Source organism: Amblyraja radiata, chromosome 1 (genome assembly GCF_010909765.2).
Source record: "Amblyraja radiata isolate CabotCenter1 chromosome 1, sAmbRad1.1.pri, whole genome shotgun sequence".
NCBI lineage: Eukaryota > Metazoa > Chordata > Chondrichthyes > Rajiformes > Rajidae > Amblyraja > Amblyraja radiata.
The window spans coordinates 59,409,083-59,429,079 of NC_045956.1; the positions used below are offsets into that span (position 1 = coordinate 59,409,083).

General features: G+C 44.7%; 1 protein-coding gene across 3 annotated transcripts in view; it reads left to right on the top strand.

The window, feature by feature from the left end:
• The first annotated feature begins 5,269 nt into the window (after positions 1-5,269).
• Positions 5,270-19,997, top strand: part of smarcad1 (SWI/SNF-related, matrix-associated actin-dependent regulator of chromatin, subfamily a, containing DEAD/H box 1) — a 96,010-nt gene continuing 81,282 nt past the window's right edge. The window contains exons 1-2 of one of the 3 annotated variants that reach the window (XM_033022451.1): positions 5,270-5,537; positions 16,464-16,538. In XM_033022451.1, coding sequence (XP_032878342.1) covers positions 16,526-16,538 — 13 coding nt within the window. In that variant the 5' untranslated portion in view covers positions 5,270-5,537; positions 16,464-16,525. Of the gene's footprint in view, positions 5,538-16,463; positions 16,539-18,050; positions 18,365-19,997 lie in introns of those variants that run through there. The other 2 variants (XM_033022458.1, XM_033022442.1) reach the window with 2 other exon arrangements.

Sequence of the window (19,997 nt, forward strand, 5' to 3'; positions counted from 1 at the left end):
GTCCTAGTGCCAGTCCCCCCAACCCTGGTAACATCAGTGGCTGTTCCACTGGGTCGTCCCCATCCCCCTCAAACCATGTGACCCCAGCTCTTCCCCACCCACACTACAGTCCTCACCCCCCCCCCCCCCCCACCAGACATCGCCTCGGCCTCAGTACACTCACCTGCCTTCCTCCGGCCACAACCCCCATCCTTGCCGTCTGTTCAGGCCCTCTCGCCGGGATGATGGAACTCCGACATTGGAACGGAAGAACACCCTCAGCGGCTTGGACTTCCGAATCGGCCATTTCTTACAGGAGACCGCGGCTCCTGAAGTCCACAGGCTGAGCTGGGCGGAGATTCACGCTGGCGGCCCTCGGCAAAGGGATCCCAGGGCTCTGCGTTGTTGAAATCAGCACGGCCCGAGGCTGGGAGCTTCGCAAACCACAGCTCCATGATGTTGAAGCAGCAGGCCCAACACTCCAGAGCTTAAAACGGCGATCCAGGTAAGGTATCGCCCGCTCCGCGGTGAATCCAATATGTATTTTATAACCAACTGTTTAATGACAACATACAGTAGGATCTAAAAGTGACATACTGTCACTGTCGGGTAGTCATGGTCTTCTAGTCGAGGGGGTGGGGGATTGGGAGGGGGGGGGGGGGGGGGGAGCCTCACAAGTGAAATAGCCTAGGGCCTCTCTTCATCTAAATCCGGCCCTGCTCTCACTCGCCGAAGACCGATCCCGGACCAATGTAGTGGTGATGCCTGCTAAGAGAAGGTGGTAAAGGTTTTTTAAATGCAGCTGATGTGTCCAAAAGAGGTGCAAAGGAAAACAAATAGAAGAGGACAAAGGAAAGGGGAACAAAAAATACCCCATCACATTTATTTTGTTATCCCTACCCCTTCACTTCATGGATTCGCAGATTCATGGAAGCTGTGTGACTCTGTGTCCTTCGCTCCTTCAGATCTGTACTGATTAATAATAATAATAATAATAAATACTTTATTGATCCCCTCAGGGAAATTCAGATGTCCAGAAGCCCCCAACCTACAAACCCACAGATTCAAAACGAACGCAGACAGAAAATACATAGAATACAATGTGGACACTACCTGAGAGCAATAAATACTTAAAAAGACCAATAATTAACAATTAAAATTTAAAAATTGCAAAATGCATCCCCCTACAGCCTCGCGGTCCGAATGATAAAATCTAATGACTGCAGGGGTGAAGGATCTCCTGAACCGCTCTGTTCTACAGGGCAGGGAGAGGAGCCGGTTGTTGTTCCGAGTGCTCTTTTGACTCTCCAGAATTACATGGAGGGGATGCCCGGGGTTTTTCAGGATGGCCTGCACCTTGTGCCTCATACGCCTCTCAAGCACATCCATCCCAGAGTCTACTCCAGCACTGAGCTAGCTCGTTTAACCAGTTTGACCAGCTGCTTGTTGTTTTTTGCACTAATGCTGTTGCCCCAGCAGACAACAGCGTAGAAAATAACACTTGCAACACTTGACACCAATCCCTCGTTATTCACCCCACATTCCTCCAGATTTTACCACTCACCTACACACTGGGAGCAATTTACAATTGACAATCAACCTGCCAACCTACACATGTTTGGGATGTGCGATATTGCAAACGTTAGTTCTCCTTATTTAAATAATTGCATTAGAGGAAATGCAGTGAAGATGTAACAGGCAGATCAGTCACGCAACAAGTGTAAAAAATCTTGCCCTGCACATTTCCCTTAAACTTTCCTCCCTGCCCTTATAGCCATGGGCCTGTCAACCCAGGAAGCTGCCTAGTTGCACTCCCTCCAATGCAAATGTATTCTTTAAATAAGAACAAAAACATTTATGTACACAAAACAAGAGTCATACAGCATGGAAACAGGCCCTTCAGCCCAACTAGCCAATGCCAGCCAACATGCCACATCTACACTGGTCCCACCTGCCCATCTTTGATTCATAAACCTCTAAACCCATCCTATCCAGGTATTTGTCTAATAGTCTCTTAAACTTAACGATAGTACCTGCCTCAACCACCTCCTCAGGGCAGCTTGTACTATATACCTACCACCCTTTGTGTAAAAAAGTTATCCCTCAAGTTCCAATTAAATCTTTCCCCATTCACCTTAAACCTTATGCTCTCTTGCTCTCGATTTCCCTAGTCTGGGCAAGAGACTCTGTGCATCTACCCGTTCTATTCCTCTCACGATCTTGTACATCTCTATAAGATCACCCCTTATGCTCCTGAGTGAAGTCCAACCCTTTTGTTCAGGTCCTGACAACATCTTCGTAAATTATGTCTGTACTCTTTCCAGCTTGACTACTTCTTTCCTATAATCCTGCAGATGCTGCATTCTGGATGTAGGAACTTGATGCAAGGCCTTGACCCGAATGCCAACAACTCCTTTCCCTCCTCAGTTCACACAGCGAGTGGTGAATCTCTGGAATTCTCTGCCACAGAAGGTAGTTGAGGCCAGTTCATTGGCAACATTTAAGAGGGAGTTAGATGTGGCCCTTGTGGCTAAAGGGATCAGGGGGTATGGAGAGAAGGCAGGTACAGGATACTGAGTTGGATGATCAGCCATGATCATATTGAATGGCGGTGCAGGCTCGAAGGGCCGAATGGCCTACTCCTGCACCTACTTTCTATGTTTCTATGTTTCTATGTTTGCTGTTCAACCTAATCCACCAGAAGATTGTTCTTTTTGTAAATGATTGAACGCTCCACGATTGGTTTTACCAAGGCCCAATAAAATTGATTACAAGATCTTTACCCTTGTATTTACATTGTTTTTCAATAAAGGCTTCTGTCTTCCTACTAGCTTGATGCAGCTGCATTTAGTTTAGCTACCTGTGACCTGTATCCAAGTCACTTTGAGGAACAATATTTTCTAGGCAATCATCTGTCTCGATAACATGACTAGTCTTTGACAGAACTGATACAAATTGCAAATTGCTGTGTGCACCTTTACTAGTTTAATGCCATGGTGCCTGCTATATGCACTGTGACTGTGGTAGACATGATTGAAAACACGATAGATAAGATTGAAAACTGAACAACATCTTTTACAGCCCTCTCTATCGATGTCCACTAGTTTTAGCATGACATTCATGACCAATGGCTCACAATCCCAAGCCTAGCCCTTGAATGCTTAAAGCTGGGGTGTAGATATATTCATCTTCATCACACAGTTATCCACTCCTGGACTCAGTCACGAGTCCAGCAACAAGCAGATCTCAGCATTCAATATCCTGTATGCCTGATTGCATCACGTACACTTATGAGTCATAGAGTCATACAACATAGAAACAGGCCCTTTGGCTCAACTTGCTCATGCCGACCCATCTACACTAATCCATCTGCTTGCATTTGACCCATATCCCTCTAAACCTCTGTCTGACAAAAGAGAAGAAAGAATGATGAGAGAGTGCGTGTGGCCCCTGATTCTGTTGGCTTCCTGAGGTGAAGTGCAGATGGAGTCAATGGGGACGGGGGGCTGGTTTGTGTGATGGACTAGGCTGCATTCACAACTCTCTGCAATTTCTTGCGGTCTTGGGCAGAGCGGTTGCCATCCCAAGCTGTGATGCACCCCAGTAGGATGTTCTCCATGGTGTTTCTGCAGAAATTGGTCAGAGTCATTTGAGACCATGCCGAATTTCCTTGCTCTTCTGAATAAGTGGAGGCATTGGTCATTTTCACCCTGATATTACTGGCATGCACCATGCAGAGCTAATGTTAAGGAAGGAACTGCAGATGTTGGTTCACATGGAAGATAGACACAAAATGCTGGAGCATCTCAGCGAGTCAAGCAGCATTTCTGGAGAAAAGGAAAAGGAGACGTTTTAGGTCATAACCCTTCTTATGACTGAAAGAGGTGGAGGGAGTGTGGGGGGTGGGGAAATGAATTAGAGGTGAGCAAAGGCCAGAACAAATCAGGGCCAGCAACAGGTGACCTCAGGAATAGTGGAGCCCATAATGGCCCATTGTTGGCTGGAGAAGATGTGATAACAAGATGATTACAAGTTAACAATGTTAAGCCACATTGTGGCTATCCTCAGTCTCACTTCCCTGCTCTTTTCTCATAGACCAGCAGAATTTTCCACTTCAAATATTTATTTAATTTCCTTTTGGAATTACTTTCAGGCTGTGTATTCAAGATAATACTTCACTGTAATTCCAACTCATTTGTCCAGTGGCTTTTTTGCCAATGTCTTTGTGTCATCTGTCAGTGATCACTGGCTGACTTACCTGCTGAAAGAGTTCAGAACCAATCCATTTTGAATGCTCTATAACTTCTTCCGAACCTGTGTTCTGTTACTCATTATTTAATTCCACGGCGTATATGAGTTAAATGGATCGATTGTAATAATGTATTGTCTTTCTGCTGACTGGTTAGAAGGCAACAAAAAGCTTTTCACTGTTTGAAAAGCGAAGTTGTAATTTTATTTTGGCTGGCCAGGAAACGTGGTGTTATTTCGGTAGAAACAAAGAACCTCTGCAGCTGGTTTACAAAAAAAAGACACAAAGTGCTGGAGTAACTCAGCGGGACAGGCAGCATCTCTGGAAAACATGGAGAGATGGCGTTTCAGTTCGGGACCCTTCTTCAGACTGATTATTTTGATTATTGGACTATGTCGTTATTGCTGTTTTAGTTTTGTTTAGCTTAGTTTTAGATTATTGTCACGTATACTGTGGTACAGTGAAAAACATTTTTGGTGTGTGCTATCCAGTCAGCGGAAAGATTACACATGATTACTATCTAGCGGTTCAGTGTACAGATACTGCATAAAAGGTATACCATTTAGTGCAAGATAGTGTCCAGTAAAGTCCAAGTAAATGATAGCAGGGAACTGCAGATGCTGGTATACACTGGAGATAGACACAAAATGCTGGAGCAATTCAGTGAGTCAGGCAGCATCTCTGGAGAAAAAGAACAGGTGACGTTTCGAGTCGAGACACAGCTTCAGACGGTTATGACCACTCTCTAGTTGTTGATGGGATGGTTCGGTTGCCTTATAACAGCTGGGAAGAAATTGGAAAATAGTGCCGGAGTCCTTTCAATACCAGAACTCTGCTCTGCAGCAGAGAAATGTTGACAACCAAGCTATGCCAGCTTTTAATTAGTTAAACCTCTGCAGTGGGCACATTGGCTGACTACATAGGTGGATCTGACTGGTCAGCCTGTGTTGACGGACGGCACCAGCACTTTATTTGCTTTGAGCTTACGACTCATTACAGGAAGCTGTGTAACAGATGCAGCAGCATGCCATTTCTGCAGAGAAAGTCCTCGGAGCAAATCCCAGGCTTCTCCTGTTCCGCTGATTTGGCTAATAATCAGCAAAGAGGAAAATGGAAAAAGAGGAAACGTCAGTCACACTGAGCGCTTCAAAAGAACACCTTGGTTTAGTCTAGCTTTTTTAATTTAGTTTAGTTTATTGTCACGTGTACAGAGGTACGGTGAATGGCTTCATAGTTATTGTTCGTCGTTCAGCCTCATCGCTATTGCTATTGATTTGGTGAAAGGGCATCCTTGCGTTCAATTGAAAAGGTAATCGTGAAATAATACAGTACTGATTGTATAACTCCAATCTGGGTTTATGCATTTATCATGTTTGAGAATGTGCTTTTCTTTTTTAAGACTGCAGAGACGTCTTCCATCATTGGGTGTGAGTGTTGACAAGGCTGAACTTATTGACAAGCCTACACGTCCCACTGAACCAAATCAGTGTTTGCTCGACAAGTGTAATAGACAGACGCAATCATAGCGCCAGGCTTATAATAGTGGTCTGCGATGGCAGCATAGGTTAGAGGTGGGAGAATCTAAATCTTCTTTCATAATTGACATTGTTCCTAGTCTTCCAACTGTGCAGCGACCATTGTTTCTTAAAGTAGGGACGGGAGAAAGAACTTGAAAGAACTTGTGGTTGACTTCTCTGTCAGATTATTTCAACTGATCACCTTATTACTTCTCGGCTTTCAAACAAGATGTAGTCTGGGACTGTGATAAATCAGGTGGAACTGACAATAACTCTTGAGGCCCATTCCTGCTCCATTCACCCTCCCTCCCCCACCCCAAGCCCCATTTTATTGTTTTCCACCGGCTGTACATTATCATGACATTTGCTTTGCACACTATCGTTAGCCTCCACACAACAAAAAAGGGCTCCCCTGTAGACCCTGAATATTTAAATAGGAGACATTAGCAGTCTGCCCCAGCAGGAATAATAATAATAAGAAACCTGGGAAACGTGCACGTAAATTAAATGTCACTGCCACTCATCTCTTCAGTTGAAGGAACCGAATGATCACGGGGTAGCCATGGTAACCATGTCCCGTCCACACTCTGGGTCTCGCAATTGCAACCTCTGCGAACCGATGTCATTGAAAACACATTAACCAATAAATAAATCCCTTTGGAAAATCCCTTTGCATCGAAACCTGGAGAAAGTTAAGACCTATTGGAGATATGCATGGTCTTCTATTTAATTGATCTGCCCTTATAGGGAAGACCTCTGTTCAATTATGAGGCATCTCTCTTCTTTACAGTGGCTGTCATCCGTTGACATGCCACCTAATCTACATGTGAGCATGACCCAATAACTCATGAATGACAAAGTCATGAGCAGGTTATTGTTAACCCTAAACATGAATATATTAATACTGCATTGTTGTAATTACTCTACTTATAATTCAAGAAGCATTTCTTCTAAAGTAAATTGATGCTTTTTTTTTTGTAGATCAACTTCAGAAAATCATGTACTAAAAATGAACTGCAGATGCTGGTTTATACCAAAGATAGACACGAAATGCTGAAGTCACTTAGTGGGTCAGGCAGCATCTCCGGAGAAAATGGATAGGTGATATTTCAGTCTGAAGAAGGGTCCCGACCTGAAACATCACCTATCCATTTTCTCCAGCGAAGCTGCTGGACCAGCTGAGTTACGCCAGCACTTTGTGTCTATCTTCGTAAAATCATTATACGTTTTTATATCATTGCAAGTATTTAGGGCTATTTTTCTTATGGTGCAAAAGTGGGTGGGTTAGTGGTAGACATCAGGAAGTTGAATGCAGGTGTTTCCAAAGTTATAACTAATTGTAAGATGGTGAAAGATCACATAAAAATATATCTTTGAGACCTAAGGAACTGTGGATGCTGGAATCTTAATCGAATCACAGAGTGCTGGAGGAACTCAGTGGGTCAGGCAGCATCTGGGGAGGGAATGGACAGGCGATGTTTTATGTTTGAGCCCCTCCTCAATATGGAAATGACACCATAACTTCCTGGCCAGCAAGGGAATAAAGTTACAACTTAGATTTTGAAAATATTGCCCATGGACAGCAAGCTTATATTGGTTTACTCTTGTCATGTGTAGCAAGATACAGCCAAATACCTTGTTTTGCATTCTATCCAAGCAAATCTTAGCATACATTAATGCAATCTTACCATATGAGTGCAACAAGTAGTGCAAAATGAGAAAGAAGTGTGGAATATATTACAGAAACAGAGAAAGTGCAGATAAAAAGTAGTGCAAGGCCCACAACAAGGTAGACTAAAAGATCGGGAACACATCATTAGGTATAGAACATAGAACAGCACAGCACAGGAATGTACCCTTTGGCCCACAATTTTTGTGCCAAACATGATGCCTAGATGAACTGATCTCATCTGCCTGGAAATTATCCATATCCCTCTATTCTCTGCACTTCCATTACCCTATCCAAAAGTGCTCTGGTTTCCTCCCACACTCCAAAGACATTCAGGTTTGTAGGTTAAATGGCTTCTGTAAATTGTCCCTAGTGTGTAGGATAGTGCTAGTGTACGGGGTGATCGCTGGTCGGCGCGGGTTCAGTGGGCAGAAGGGCCTGTTTTCCATGCTATATCTCTCCAAGGAACTTAATTCCACACCTTATAACACCATAAGGAACCAACACCCTGCAAGCCTATTTTTTATTTGAACCAGAAATCAGGGCTGTTAATGTCAAATAGAGTGAAAATCTCTCCCCTTCCCTTCAATGACAGAATATGGATGTTGGTTCACAGGCTCTCATCCCTATACCTCGACATTTAGTCCTGCTCAAACCCCTCAGTAATTGGTAGCACACCAGTCAGGTTTCATGTGGAAAGGATACATGTTAAGACCCCAGGACTGATGGAAACTGAGGGAGTCATTATTTGTAATCCCAAACATCTTTGCCGTTGTCAAGGATTCCTATATTCATTAAAACAAAGTGCCGGAGTAACTCAGGGAGTCAGGCAGCATCTGTGGAGAACATGATTCCTGCACCTGCAGTTCCTTATGTTTCCTATATTCAATGACTGTTTCATCTAACATACTTATGGAAAATAAAAGGCAGGTTATCCACTGTGGCAGGGTAGCAGTGGAGTTCATCCCATGCCATCCGACAGAGAGATCAAAGCGCAGATCCCAGTCCAATGCAGCTGATTCACACATTATGTTCTGAAACCTTTGAGAAGTCTACATAGCCTTTGATCGCATGGAATGCACTTTGAATGACAGCTTAAGGTCAGAGGTCCGAAACAGCAGAATTATATTTGAGGCCATCTTATATCCTGCAATAGTAACGGGAGCACAGATTTGCATATGTTTAAACAAACTTGCACTCAGTTTAATGTCCATGTTTAGGAAAAAGGCAAATTAAATCTTCTATAGACATAAAAAGCTGGAGTAATTCAGCAGGTCAGACAGCATCTCTAGAAAAAAGGAACATTTGACATTTCGGGTAGAGACCTTTCTTCTTCAGAAATCTTCTGTTTCATTGTTGAGACACATACAGCTCTATTATACATTTTATGTCATTCAGCCATCTTACATAAATGAATATATTTATAGATTCAGCTTTCATGTAAATTTGGTTAAAGTTGTGTACAAGAGTTGGTAGGTCATGTTACAACTGTACAATATGTTAGTGAAACCAAATGGAGTGCGTGCGCAGGTCTGATCACCTAGCTATAGAAAAAATGTCATTAAACTGGAAAGGGTGCAAAATCGCTACACAAGGATGATACCAAGACTAGAGTTATGAGAGATAGACAGAAAATGCTGGAGTAACTCAGTGAGTCAAGCGCTGCACAAATATAATTGGTGATGTTTCAGGTCAGAACCATTCTTCAGTTATGAGAGGCTGGATAGGCTAGGGCTTTCTTGGCTGTCACATTGATTTCAATTGAATACTTTACTGTCAGATGTGAAAAATCACAGTGAAATTCTTTGCTTGCATACATAAGGTATGCAAATAATCGCCACATAAAGGGCGCTGACAAAGTTACAAAGTATCCCACGCTAGGTCCACCTTTGCTCCCCCCCCACCCTCACGGCGGTTCCCCACGCCGGGTCCTCCGACTCCCATGCGGCCCATCCACAACAGATCAACAGTAATATTAATGCCACAGAACTTGAAACTTTCTACCATCACTTCAGCACCATTGATGTTGATTGGGTGATTGGGGCATGTAGTCCACCATACATCCTGAAGTCGATAACTGTTCCTTCATCTTGCTAACATTGAGGGAGAAGTTGGTGTCCTGACACCACATTACTATCTCTTCCCTGTAACCCACGGTGGATCAGCGCTTGCTGGGGACGGCACATTGACACAGTGGTAGAGTTGTTGCCTTACAGCGCCAGAAACCCAGGTTCGATCCTGATTACGGGTGCTGTCTGTACGAAGTTTGATCATTCTCTCTGTGACTGCGTGGATTTCCTCCAGGTGCTCAGATTTACTCCTTCATTCCAAAGACGTGCAGGTTTGTATGTTAATTGGCTTCAGTAAATAAATTGTAAATTGTAAACGAACAGCAAATTCCTATATACGATACCAAAACCACCGCGGGTTCAATCGTTGTCTCTGCCTGGCCAAGCCCTTCAGCCTCATGCAAGCAGACACTGCCCAAAAGGTCCCGCAGTCCCGCGCATCCTTCCAAAAGATCGACTCCGATCTAAAATGGGCTACCTTTTATAAGTCCACGAACCTTGAGGGACCAAACTACATAGGGGTGGTCCCATTACAATCCAATAAAACATATCAATTACATCAATACATTATTGACAGTTCCCCAATCCAATTACAGAGAGTCTTATACAATGTTTCTTACAGACACTTCTGGAAGAAAGCTAGTCAACTGAATAATGCAACATTTACCTGGAACACAAAACAATTCTGCTAGGGCTTAACACTTTGGCCAATCAACAAACAGCAGGGTAACTGTCTTGCAACATTACTTACATTATTTACAATTCCTTTGCAGCAATCCAATCATATTAATGCATTTAAATTTATTTACAGAGTTTTAATACATACTAGACTAAGTGAGACCCATTGGGTCCCATGTTCACACGGGAGGGCTGGTCCCGACACAATATTCCACCTCTCCACCAATTCCAATATTGGTGGTCAGTGGGGGGGGGAGGGCTTTCTGGAGACCTGGTATGGGTGTTGCTGGCTGCAGAGACTACTGGTCTCCAGAGGGCTAGTATGGACATTGTGGGCCAAATGGATTCTTGGGGTGGCAGCTCAGTCCCTCAAGCCTGATGTGCTGGCAGCTCACTCACGGCTGGTGGGCTGGCAGTTGACTCACGGCTATTCCTTGAAATTCCATTTCAAGCAGAGTGCAAAGCCACCAAATTCAAATCCATTTTCCTACCATTTCAAGCAGGGTGCAAGGCCACCAAATTCAAATCCATTTTCCTACCATTTCAAGCAGGGTGCAAGGCCACCAAATTCAAGTGCAGTTTCTTACCTCTTCGAGCAGGGTGCAAGGCCACCAAATTCAAGTGCAGTTTCATACCATTCAATGAAGGTGCAAGGCCACCAAATTCAAATGCAGTTTCATACCATTTCATGCAGGGTGCAACAACACCACATTCAAATGCAGTTTCACACCATTTCAAGCAAGGTGAAACTACCATAAAACCACGCAAAACACCACTCACAGTTCAGTAGACATTCAGTGTGTTCAGTTGATTCACAGCTCAGACATAGTTGTGACCTCTCCCTCCCCATCACTGAGCCACACCCACACTTCCGGGTTTTATAATCCCTCCCCCTTTCACCGGAAAAGGTGTGGCCTTCATGGCGTGATTGAAAGGAGAGAGATTCTCAACATTTTTTAAACACTGATAAGACTTTTATTTTTCATTGATGGGAAGAATCCTCTGCACCTGATCAGCGGAGGGGGACTGAGTAAGATGGGCAAAAATCACAGCCATAAGTGGTAGCGTTTTACCTAAAATCAATATAGTGCAAACTGGAAGTTGTCAAGTTTAGCCAAACAACCATTTGCAGTGCATTTTCACCAACCCAAAAAAACCCCAAACGACCATTTGCATTTTTACTTCAACCCAAAGAGCCATTAGCAGTGCATTTTTACTTCAACCCAAAGAGCCATTAGCAGTGCATTTTTACTTCAACCCAAAGAGCCATTAGCAGTGCATTTTTACATCAATCCAAAGAGCCATTAGCAGTGCATTTTTACTTCAACCCAAAGAGCCATTAGCAGTGCATTTTTACTTCAACTCAAAGAGCCATTAGCAGTGCATTTTTACTTCAACCCAACCATATTTTCATTTTCAATCCACATTAAGGGCACTTAGTTGAGTAGTCATGTGTTCAGTGTTATTCAGAGACGTGAACCTCTGGCTTCCTCCATCTTGCAGAGCCTGAGTGAGGCACACCACTTCCTGGTTTTATAGTCCCTCCCCCTCTCTCCAGCAGGGGCAGCAGAGAGAATGGCAAATTATTTAAAAACATTAATATCTCTCTGATTTTTCATCGATGGGAAAAATCCTCCAGTCCCGGAGGGGGGCTCTGAGGGAGGTGGCCAAAAATGACGGCCGTAGGTGGCGCCGTTCTCTCGGAAATCACGCCATAGCGAGCCAAAAGCGGTCAAGATCAGACTTTTAGTAATATAGATTATCAATTAGGGGGAAATGAGAACACCTGGATCTTTCACCATCCTGCATATCAATCTGAGGCTCAGACTGGTCGGCGCCATCCACAGCCTGCAATTTTCCATTGACAAAGGTTAAGCAATTCTGACAAAAACAGGGATTCTCCATTTTATAGTGTCTTTAATTTGGTCAATATTAACAGAAGGATGTGTTGCCATGCTGTTTCTTTAAAGTTTAAAGTCTAAAATCAGGCTGGAGTTAATGTGCACTATTATTGTTTCATGAAGCACTTCATGATGGTGGATGTCAAAGCCACTGGATATAATACATTTTAAAGACTTGTATTGTTACATGAATGAGAATGGTTAAGAGGAATATGGACCAAATGCAGGCAAATGGGACGAGCACGGGTAAGCACCTTGGTCACATGGACAAATTGGGCCAAAGGCCCTGTTTCTGTGCTGTATAACTCTATGACCATACTTATAAAATTTAATTTCATGGAAACTCATACAGGGGTATGTCTAGAAGATGACGCGCACTGAAAATTGGGATTCACTGAAGAGTTTAAACACCAGCAGAGGTAACAATGATATACCAAGTCTCAATCTGATGATTGATGGGTACCTCAGTTGCGAAAAACTAATTGGATTAGTCAAAGCCCTTGATCATGTTGCAGGGTGGAAGTTTGTCAAGTTAATCATGAGAATAAAAATCTTTTAATCATAGTTAATGACCAAAGAAGGATGAGACCCTGATTATAGTGGTCACCTCCAGAAGCAGGCAGAGAAGATGCGTCTGCAAGCATCACTAAGATAGTCAAGAGTGTTTTATTGTCATAAGCCCAGAAACTGAACAATACATGCTTACTTGCAGCAGCAGCATAACAGGTTTATAACACAGTACTCAGTAGATAATATAATAAGCAGCATTTAAAAAAAAAACAATATAGTGCAAAAAAATAAAATCCCAAAGTCTCTAGTACAAACTAGGCAGTTTGTAGTTTAGTTGGGGTTCATGGTGTTCAATAGTCTGATGGTTATTGGGAAGAACCTGTTCCTGAACCTGGACGTTGAACAATTTTTTTTGTGTAACTGAATGGTACACTTAAACATGTCACACAGGAAAGAAAAAGCAATGAACACTTTTCATTTGTTTGCAAATACAAGACATGAAGCGATTAAATCATTTAACCTTCTTAATCTGTCTCAGTATGCTATTAATTCATTTATTTTATGTCTCTATGTCAATATAAACCAGTTCCCACGTGGTGGACCAATGTGCTAATTAATTGTCATAATATATAAATATTGAGTAATAGTTATTTTATTATGCAGAATTTAGTTGGTGTTTGATGGCCAGCTCGTTGCTATAATGTGCTTGGAGATGCAAGGAATTGCAGGTACAGGATTACAAAAAAGCAGGTCAGGAAACATCTACAAGAGATTCAAGAATGTTTTATTGTCATAGGTCCTGAAACAGAATAATTACATTTTTACTTCGAGCAGCACAACAGATATGTAAACATATCTGTAACACCCATAACAAACAAAAAAGTTCAGTGTATGTTATATATATATAATACACACACATATCTATATTACTAAAAGTCTGATCTTGACCACTTCCTGATGTTCTGTATATTGATTTTAGAAAAAATGCTGCCACTTACGGCTGTGATGTTTGGCCAACTTACTCAGAGTCCCCCTCCGCTGCGCAGGACAAGAGGATTTTTCCCATCGATGAAAAATAAAAGTTATTAGTGTTTAAAAAATGTTGAGATTCTCTCTCCTGAATGCCACGCCCCTTCCGGAGGGACCATAACACCCGGAGGTGTTGAGTGCCTCAGTCAGTCTCTGCAAAATGGGGGAGCGAGAGGGTCACGTCTCTCGGTCTGAGCTGTGAATAACACTGAACACATGTATACTAAACTGTGAGTGGTTTTGCTGACCCGTCAGTGCCCTTAATGTGGTTTGAAAATATGGTTTGGAAATGCTAAAGCTGCGTTGCCTTTGGTTTGGAAATGCTAAAGCTGTGTTGCCTTTGGTTTGGAAATGCTAAAGCTGTGTTGCCTTTGGTTTGGAAATGCTAAAGCTGTGTTGCCTTTGGTTTGGAAATGCTAAAGCTGTGTTGCCTTTGGTTTGGAAATGCTAAAGCTGTGTTGCCTTTGGTTTGAAAAAGCTAAAGCTGCGTTGCCTAATTAAAGTTGCCTTGCCTAATTAAAGTTGCCTTGCCTTCTATATAATTAAAAGTCTAATCTTGACCACTTCCTGTTTGCACTTTATATTGATTTTAGTAAAAACGCTACCACGTACGGGTGTGATTTTTGGCCATCTTACTCCCCCTCCGCTCATCAGGTGCCGAGGATTTTTCCCATCGATTAAAAATAAAAGAGTTATTAGTGTTGAGATTCTCTCTCCTGTCAGTCACGCCATGAAGGCCACGCCTCTTCTGGTGGGAGGGGGAGGGACTATAAAACCCAGAATGTGGGCGTGGCTCAGTCTATGCAAGATGGAGGAGGGAGAGGTCACGACTTACTGTCTTTAGTGGACTTGCACCCTGCTTGAAATGGTATGAAAATGAACTTGAATTTGGTGGCCTTGCACCCTGCTTGAAGTGGTAAGAAACTGCACTTGGATTTGGTGGCCTTGCACCCTGCTTGAAATGGAATTTTAAGGAATAGCCGTGAGTCAACTGCCAGCCCACCAGCCATGAGTGAGCTGCCAGCACAACAGGCTTGAGTGACTGAGCCGCCAACCCAAGAATCCATTCGGCCCACAATGTCCATACTAACCCTCTGGAAATCAGCCCACAACACCCATACTAGCGCTCCAGAACACCACCCCCCTCCCCCCACCCACCCCCACTGGCCACCAATATTGGACTTGGTGGAGAGGTGGAATATTGCGTTGGGGGACCAGCCCTCCCGTGTAATACTGGGATGCAACGGGTCCCACTTAGTCTAGTATGTATATATAAATGCATTTCAAATGTTGTCACATTCAAGGGTAATGCGTTCTTGATTTCAAAAATTCACTGGGTGAAGAAATTCTTTCTCAGATCAGTTAAGACTCTTGCCTCTCTTTTTCTCCCTCCCCATTTATATTACCTCACCTTATATTAATTTTCCACTCTCCTCTTCCAAACTAACTTTTATTTCCCTTAGTCCTTACCTTTCACTCCACCAGCCTCCGTGGAGAAAAGAAACAAAACTCCTCCATTGCCACAATGAGGCCACGCACAAATTGGAGGAACACCACCTCATATTGAGACATTAATCAGATATATCATATTAAGACCAAATATTTATCTACTTTGTATTTAAATCATAGAAATTGGTGCTGGAAATTTGACAACTGTTGTGTACTGTCTCAATTTAATACATTTTTGTAATTAAATATGATTGTGCCTATGTATGGTAAGATTTTTACTGAACTGAATGCAAAAAAAAAGGCATTTCACTGTACCTAGGTACATGTAACAAAGTACCATTGAACCATTATTGTACTCTTCATTTTACAGCCTTTAGTCTGAGGTTAATGTTTATTTTATATATCCAATCTAGTGATCATTAAATTGAAAGCCAGTACTAAAGTTCATAAAGCATATGAGCAGAATTAGGCCATTCGGTCCATCAAGGCCATTCGACCATGCCTGACCTATCTTTCCCTCTCAACCCTTTTCTCTTGCCTTCTCCCCAGAACCTTTGTACAGTAATGATACCAAGATATGTGCAAGGTTACTGGAATATGGATCTTTCTTGCGGGCATTGTGAAGGAGTCTGAGTCATAGAGTCATAGTCATATAACCCTTTGGCCCAACTTGTCCATGCTGACCAACACGCCCCATCTACACTAGTCCCACCTGCCTGCATTTGGTCCGTATCCTAAACCTATCCTACCCATGTACCTGTGTAAATGCTTCTAGAAACATTGCAATAGTACCTGCCTCAAGTACCTCCTCCAGCAGCTCGTTCCATACACCCACCACCCTTTGTGTAAGAAGTTACCTCTCAGATTCCTATTAAATCTTTCCGTTCCTCACCTTAAACCCTATGTCCTCAATTCCTCTACACTGGACAACATCCTTTCTGCACCCATTCCAGCTTTACATCTGTCCTATAACATGGTGACCAAAACAGAATACAATACTCTAAATGTAGCTTCACCAACATCTTATATAACTGCTTATGACCACCCAACTTCTATATTGAAGGGTCTCGACCCGAAACGTCACCCATTCCTTCTCTCCAGGGATGCTGCCTGTCCCGCTGAGTTACTTCAGCTTTTTGTGTCTATCTTTTATATTCAATACTGACTGATGAAAGCAAATGTGCCGAAAGTCTTTTTGACCACCCTATCTACGTGTGATGCTACTTTCAAGGAACTATGTACCCGCACTCCTAGCTCCATCTGCTCTACAACACTCCCCAGAGATCTACCGTTCACTGTGTAGGTCCTGCCCATGTAAATCTGGCCAGTCTGTAAAGGATGATTCAGTGAGAGAGATTACTTAGGGCTGTTGCTTCATTAGTTTGTGGATTAACTCTCCAAATGTGATTACAGTTTCAAGAGGACTTTGCAAGACCAGGCTGGGAAAGGGCTGTAGATTTTCTACCTGGGAGAACATGTGTAAGCCAGGTATGTTTTTAACGACATCCAGCAAGTTTGTGATCGAACCGTGTTTATTACCAAAGAAAAATCTGAATTATGAACGAGGTTTCTGGATAACCTCATCTTCCATAATTGCCAAGGCGGGATTTGAAATGGCAATGACTGCTGGTGAAGGCCACTGGGTTACTTGTATGAGGCTAATTTAACCACTGCACCACTACCATACCCGCCCATTCCTCCTCAACTCATCCTCCAAACCACCTTCTCTTCCCAGTGCTCTATTTCCCCATTGTTCCTCATTCTCTCTGTTCCCAAACGATCTTCCCTGCCCCCCCCCCCCCTCCCTTCCTATCCTTCACCTTGTCCCTCACCTGGCTTCCTTTTCCCCTTGTAGCCACTTCCCTTTCCACCACTTGCCTCTTATTTTCTCCTCCCTTTCTATCTCACTCTTTATTCATTTCCCTCTCTACTTCCATTCCAACCTATTGATTAGTTCCCCTGGTCCTCACCTTTCACCCCACCAGCCTCCTCAAAGAGAAAGAAAACTCCTCCATTGTCAGACTGAGGCCACACACAAACTGAAGGAACATCTTATATGGGTGGCTTACAACCCAATGGTTGAATTCGCCGATTTTAGGTAACTATATAACCCACCCAATCTCCTTTTCTATCTCCACATAGTCGCCACTCCCTCTCTCCATTTCCTCACCGCCCATTTCAATTTTGGGAAAAAGATTCTGATTGACTGCCTTTTCTATGCCTTTCATTATTTTAGATACTTCTATCAGGTCTCCCCTCAACCTCAGCATTCAAGAGAAAACGATCTCACCCTTCCTCTGCACTCAACACCCTCCTTTTCTGATCAGCACATTCCAATCCTCCTCTAACCCCTCTCCTGTCTATCCCCCCCCCTCCTCTCTAACCCATCTCCTCCTCTCGATCACTCCCCTCTTGTGCCCCTTGCCTCTACCCCTTTTTCATTACCTTCAATCTTTCTCCCCTCCTATACTTCTCCCTACCCACCTCTAACCCCATCCCCTCTCTACCCCCTCCACCATTTTCTACCCACTCCCGTCTCTATCCTGATGTACCTTTCCCCTCTACCCTCATGTACCTTTCCCTCTACCCTCATGTACCTTTCCCCTCTCAAGCCTCATGTACCTTTCCCCTCTCAAGCCTCATGTACCTTTCCCCTCTCCACCCTCATGTACCTTTCCCCTCTCTACCATCATGTACCTTTCCCCTCTCTACCCTCTTCCATCCTGTACCCCCAATTCTCCCTATCCTTCTCACACATCCCCTCTCCCAGTGCCAGGATAAGGGCCGGCCCATCTCAAGCCAAGACAGCTATGATGTCTTCTGGACAGAGATGTGTATAGATCCAGGCTGGAGCCACAGGGTGATGATGATGATGATGATGATGATGATGATGCCTCTAGTATCTTTGATGATGACGACTGCCGCTGCTGCTGCTGCTGCCCTGGGTCACTGAGGCCCGCCCGCCCTCTGACCCGCGACGTCACCGCGCTCGGCCCTCAGTGACGCGCACCCCGGTTGACGCGGCGCGCTGATTGGGCGGCGGCGCTGCTCCAATGGGAGTGCGCGTCACCGGCGGGGGGTCGCGGGAAAGTCTGCGGCGGCGGCGGTGGCGGTGACCAAGGCGGCGGCGGCTCCATCTCCATCTCCTCCCCCAGCCCCAGCTGCCCCCCTCACCGCCCTCCTCCCCCTCCCTGCTCCCTGCCAGGGTGACAGCGGCGCCGCCATGAGCGACTTCAACCTCGACCGCTTCCGTTATGAGAAGAAAACCGAGGGCGGAGGCGGAGCGGCGAGTTCGCCCGCCCCAGATCCGGCAGGTGAGAGCGGCGAGAGGATTAAACATCTACTCGTTACCCCCCCCCCCCCCCCCCCATCTCCTCTTCCCACCATCTCCACTTCCCCCTCCCCCTTCTCCTACCCCTCCTCTTTCCCCCTCCTCCTCCTCTCCCCCTCCTCCTCCTCCCTTCCTCCCTCCCTCCTTCCTCCTCCTACCCCTTCCTCTCTCTCCTCCCCTTGCTCTCCCTGTTACTCTCCCCCACCTTCCTCCTCCTCCTCCTCCTCCCTCCCTTCCTCCTCCAAAGTTGTGCCAATAAAAGTCAAAGAAGCCATTATGGGACTGAGAAACAAGATTAAAGCCCCTGTCCCACTTACGTGTCCTTGGCACGCCAATTACGCGACCTCGCGTTGAGGCGCGACAGTCCCGCAAAGGTCGCGCGCGAATTCATGCGTCTGCACAGCCGTCTGGAGCGCGAAACATCATTTGAAGATGGACACAAACTGCCAGAAGTAACTCAGTGGGACCGGCATCATCTCTGGAGAGAAGCAATGGGTGATGTTTCGGGTTGAGACCCTTCAGTCTGAAAGAAGGGTCTTTACCCGAAACGTCACCCATTCCTTCTCTCCAGAGATGCTGCCGGTCCCGCTGAGTTATTCCTGTATTTTGTGTCTATCTTCAATTTTCTTGGCCCTGCTCTGGGAGTAGAAGTGGGGGCGGATCCGGATCCGCAACGGCCGTGAGTCCCAGGCCGAGCTCGGCGAACGTTTGCCTGCTTCTGCTGCTGTTGGAGGTGAGACGTTACGTCGCACCAGGGTCTTGGGCCTGTCCCACTTTGGCCATCAGTTACGCGACAGGCCGGTGGCGCGTGAAGATTTCGTTCGCTACAAAATTTAGGAGTGCCGCGCGATACCGCGCACTACTCCATACCCCTCCTCGCTTCTCAGTGGGACCAGCTTCGCGCGGCCACACGATGCCCGTGCGCCTCAACGCGATGACGAGGACGCGTAATTTGCATGCCAAGGACACTTGAGTGGGACAGGGCCTTAAAACTGTTAGAGACACCAGCCAAACGTTAGGCTTAACAAAATCAACTGTTTGGAACATCAATAGGAAGAAAGAGAGCACTGGTGAGCTTACTAATCCCAAAGGGAGTGGCAGGTCAAGGAAGACCTCCACAGGTATTGACAGAAGAATTCTCTCTATAATAAAGAAAAAATCCCCAAACACCTGTCCGACAGATCAGAAACACTCTTCGGGAGTCAGGTGTGGATTTGTCATTGACCGCTGTCCGCAGAAGACTTCATGAACAGAAATACAGAGGCTACACTGCAGGATGCAAACCACTGGTTAGCTGCAAAAATAGAATGGCCGGGTTACAGTTTGCCAAGAAGTACTTAAAAGAGCAACCACAGTTCTGGAATAAGGTCTTGTGGACAGAGGAGATGAAGATTAATTTATATCTGAGTGATGGCAAAAGCTAAGTATGGAGAAGCAACTGCCAAGATCCAAAGCATACCACCTCATCCGTGAAACATGGTGGTGGGGGTGTTATGGCCTGGGCATGAATGGCTGCAGAAGGTACTGGCTCACTTGTCTTAATTGATGATACAACGGCTGATGGTAGCAGCATAATGAATTCTGAAGTGTATAGACATATCCTATCAGCTCAAGTT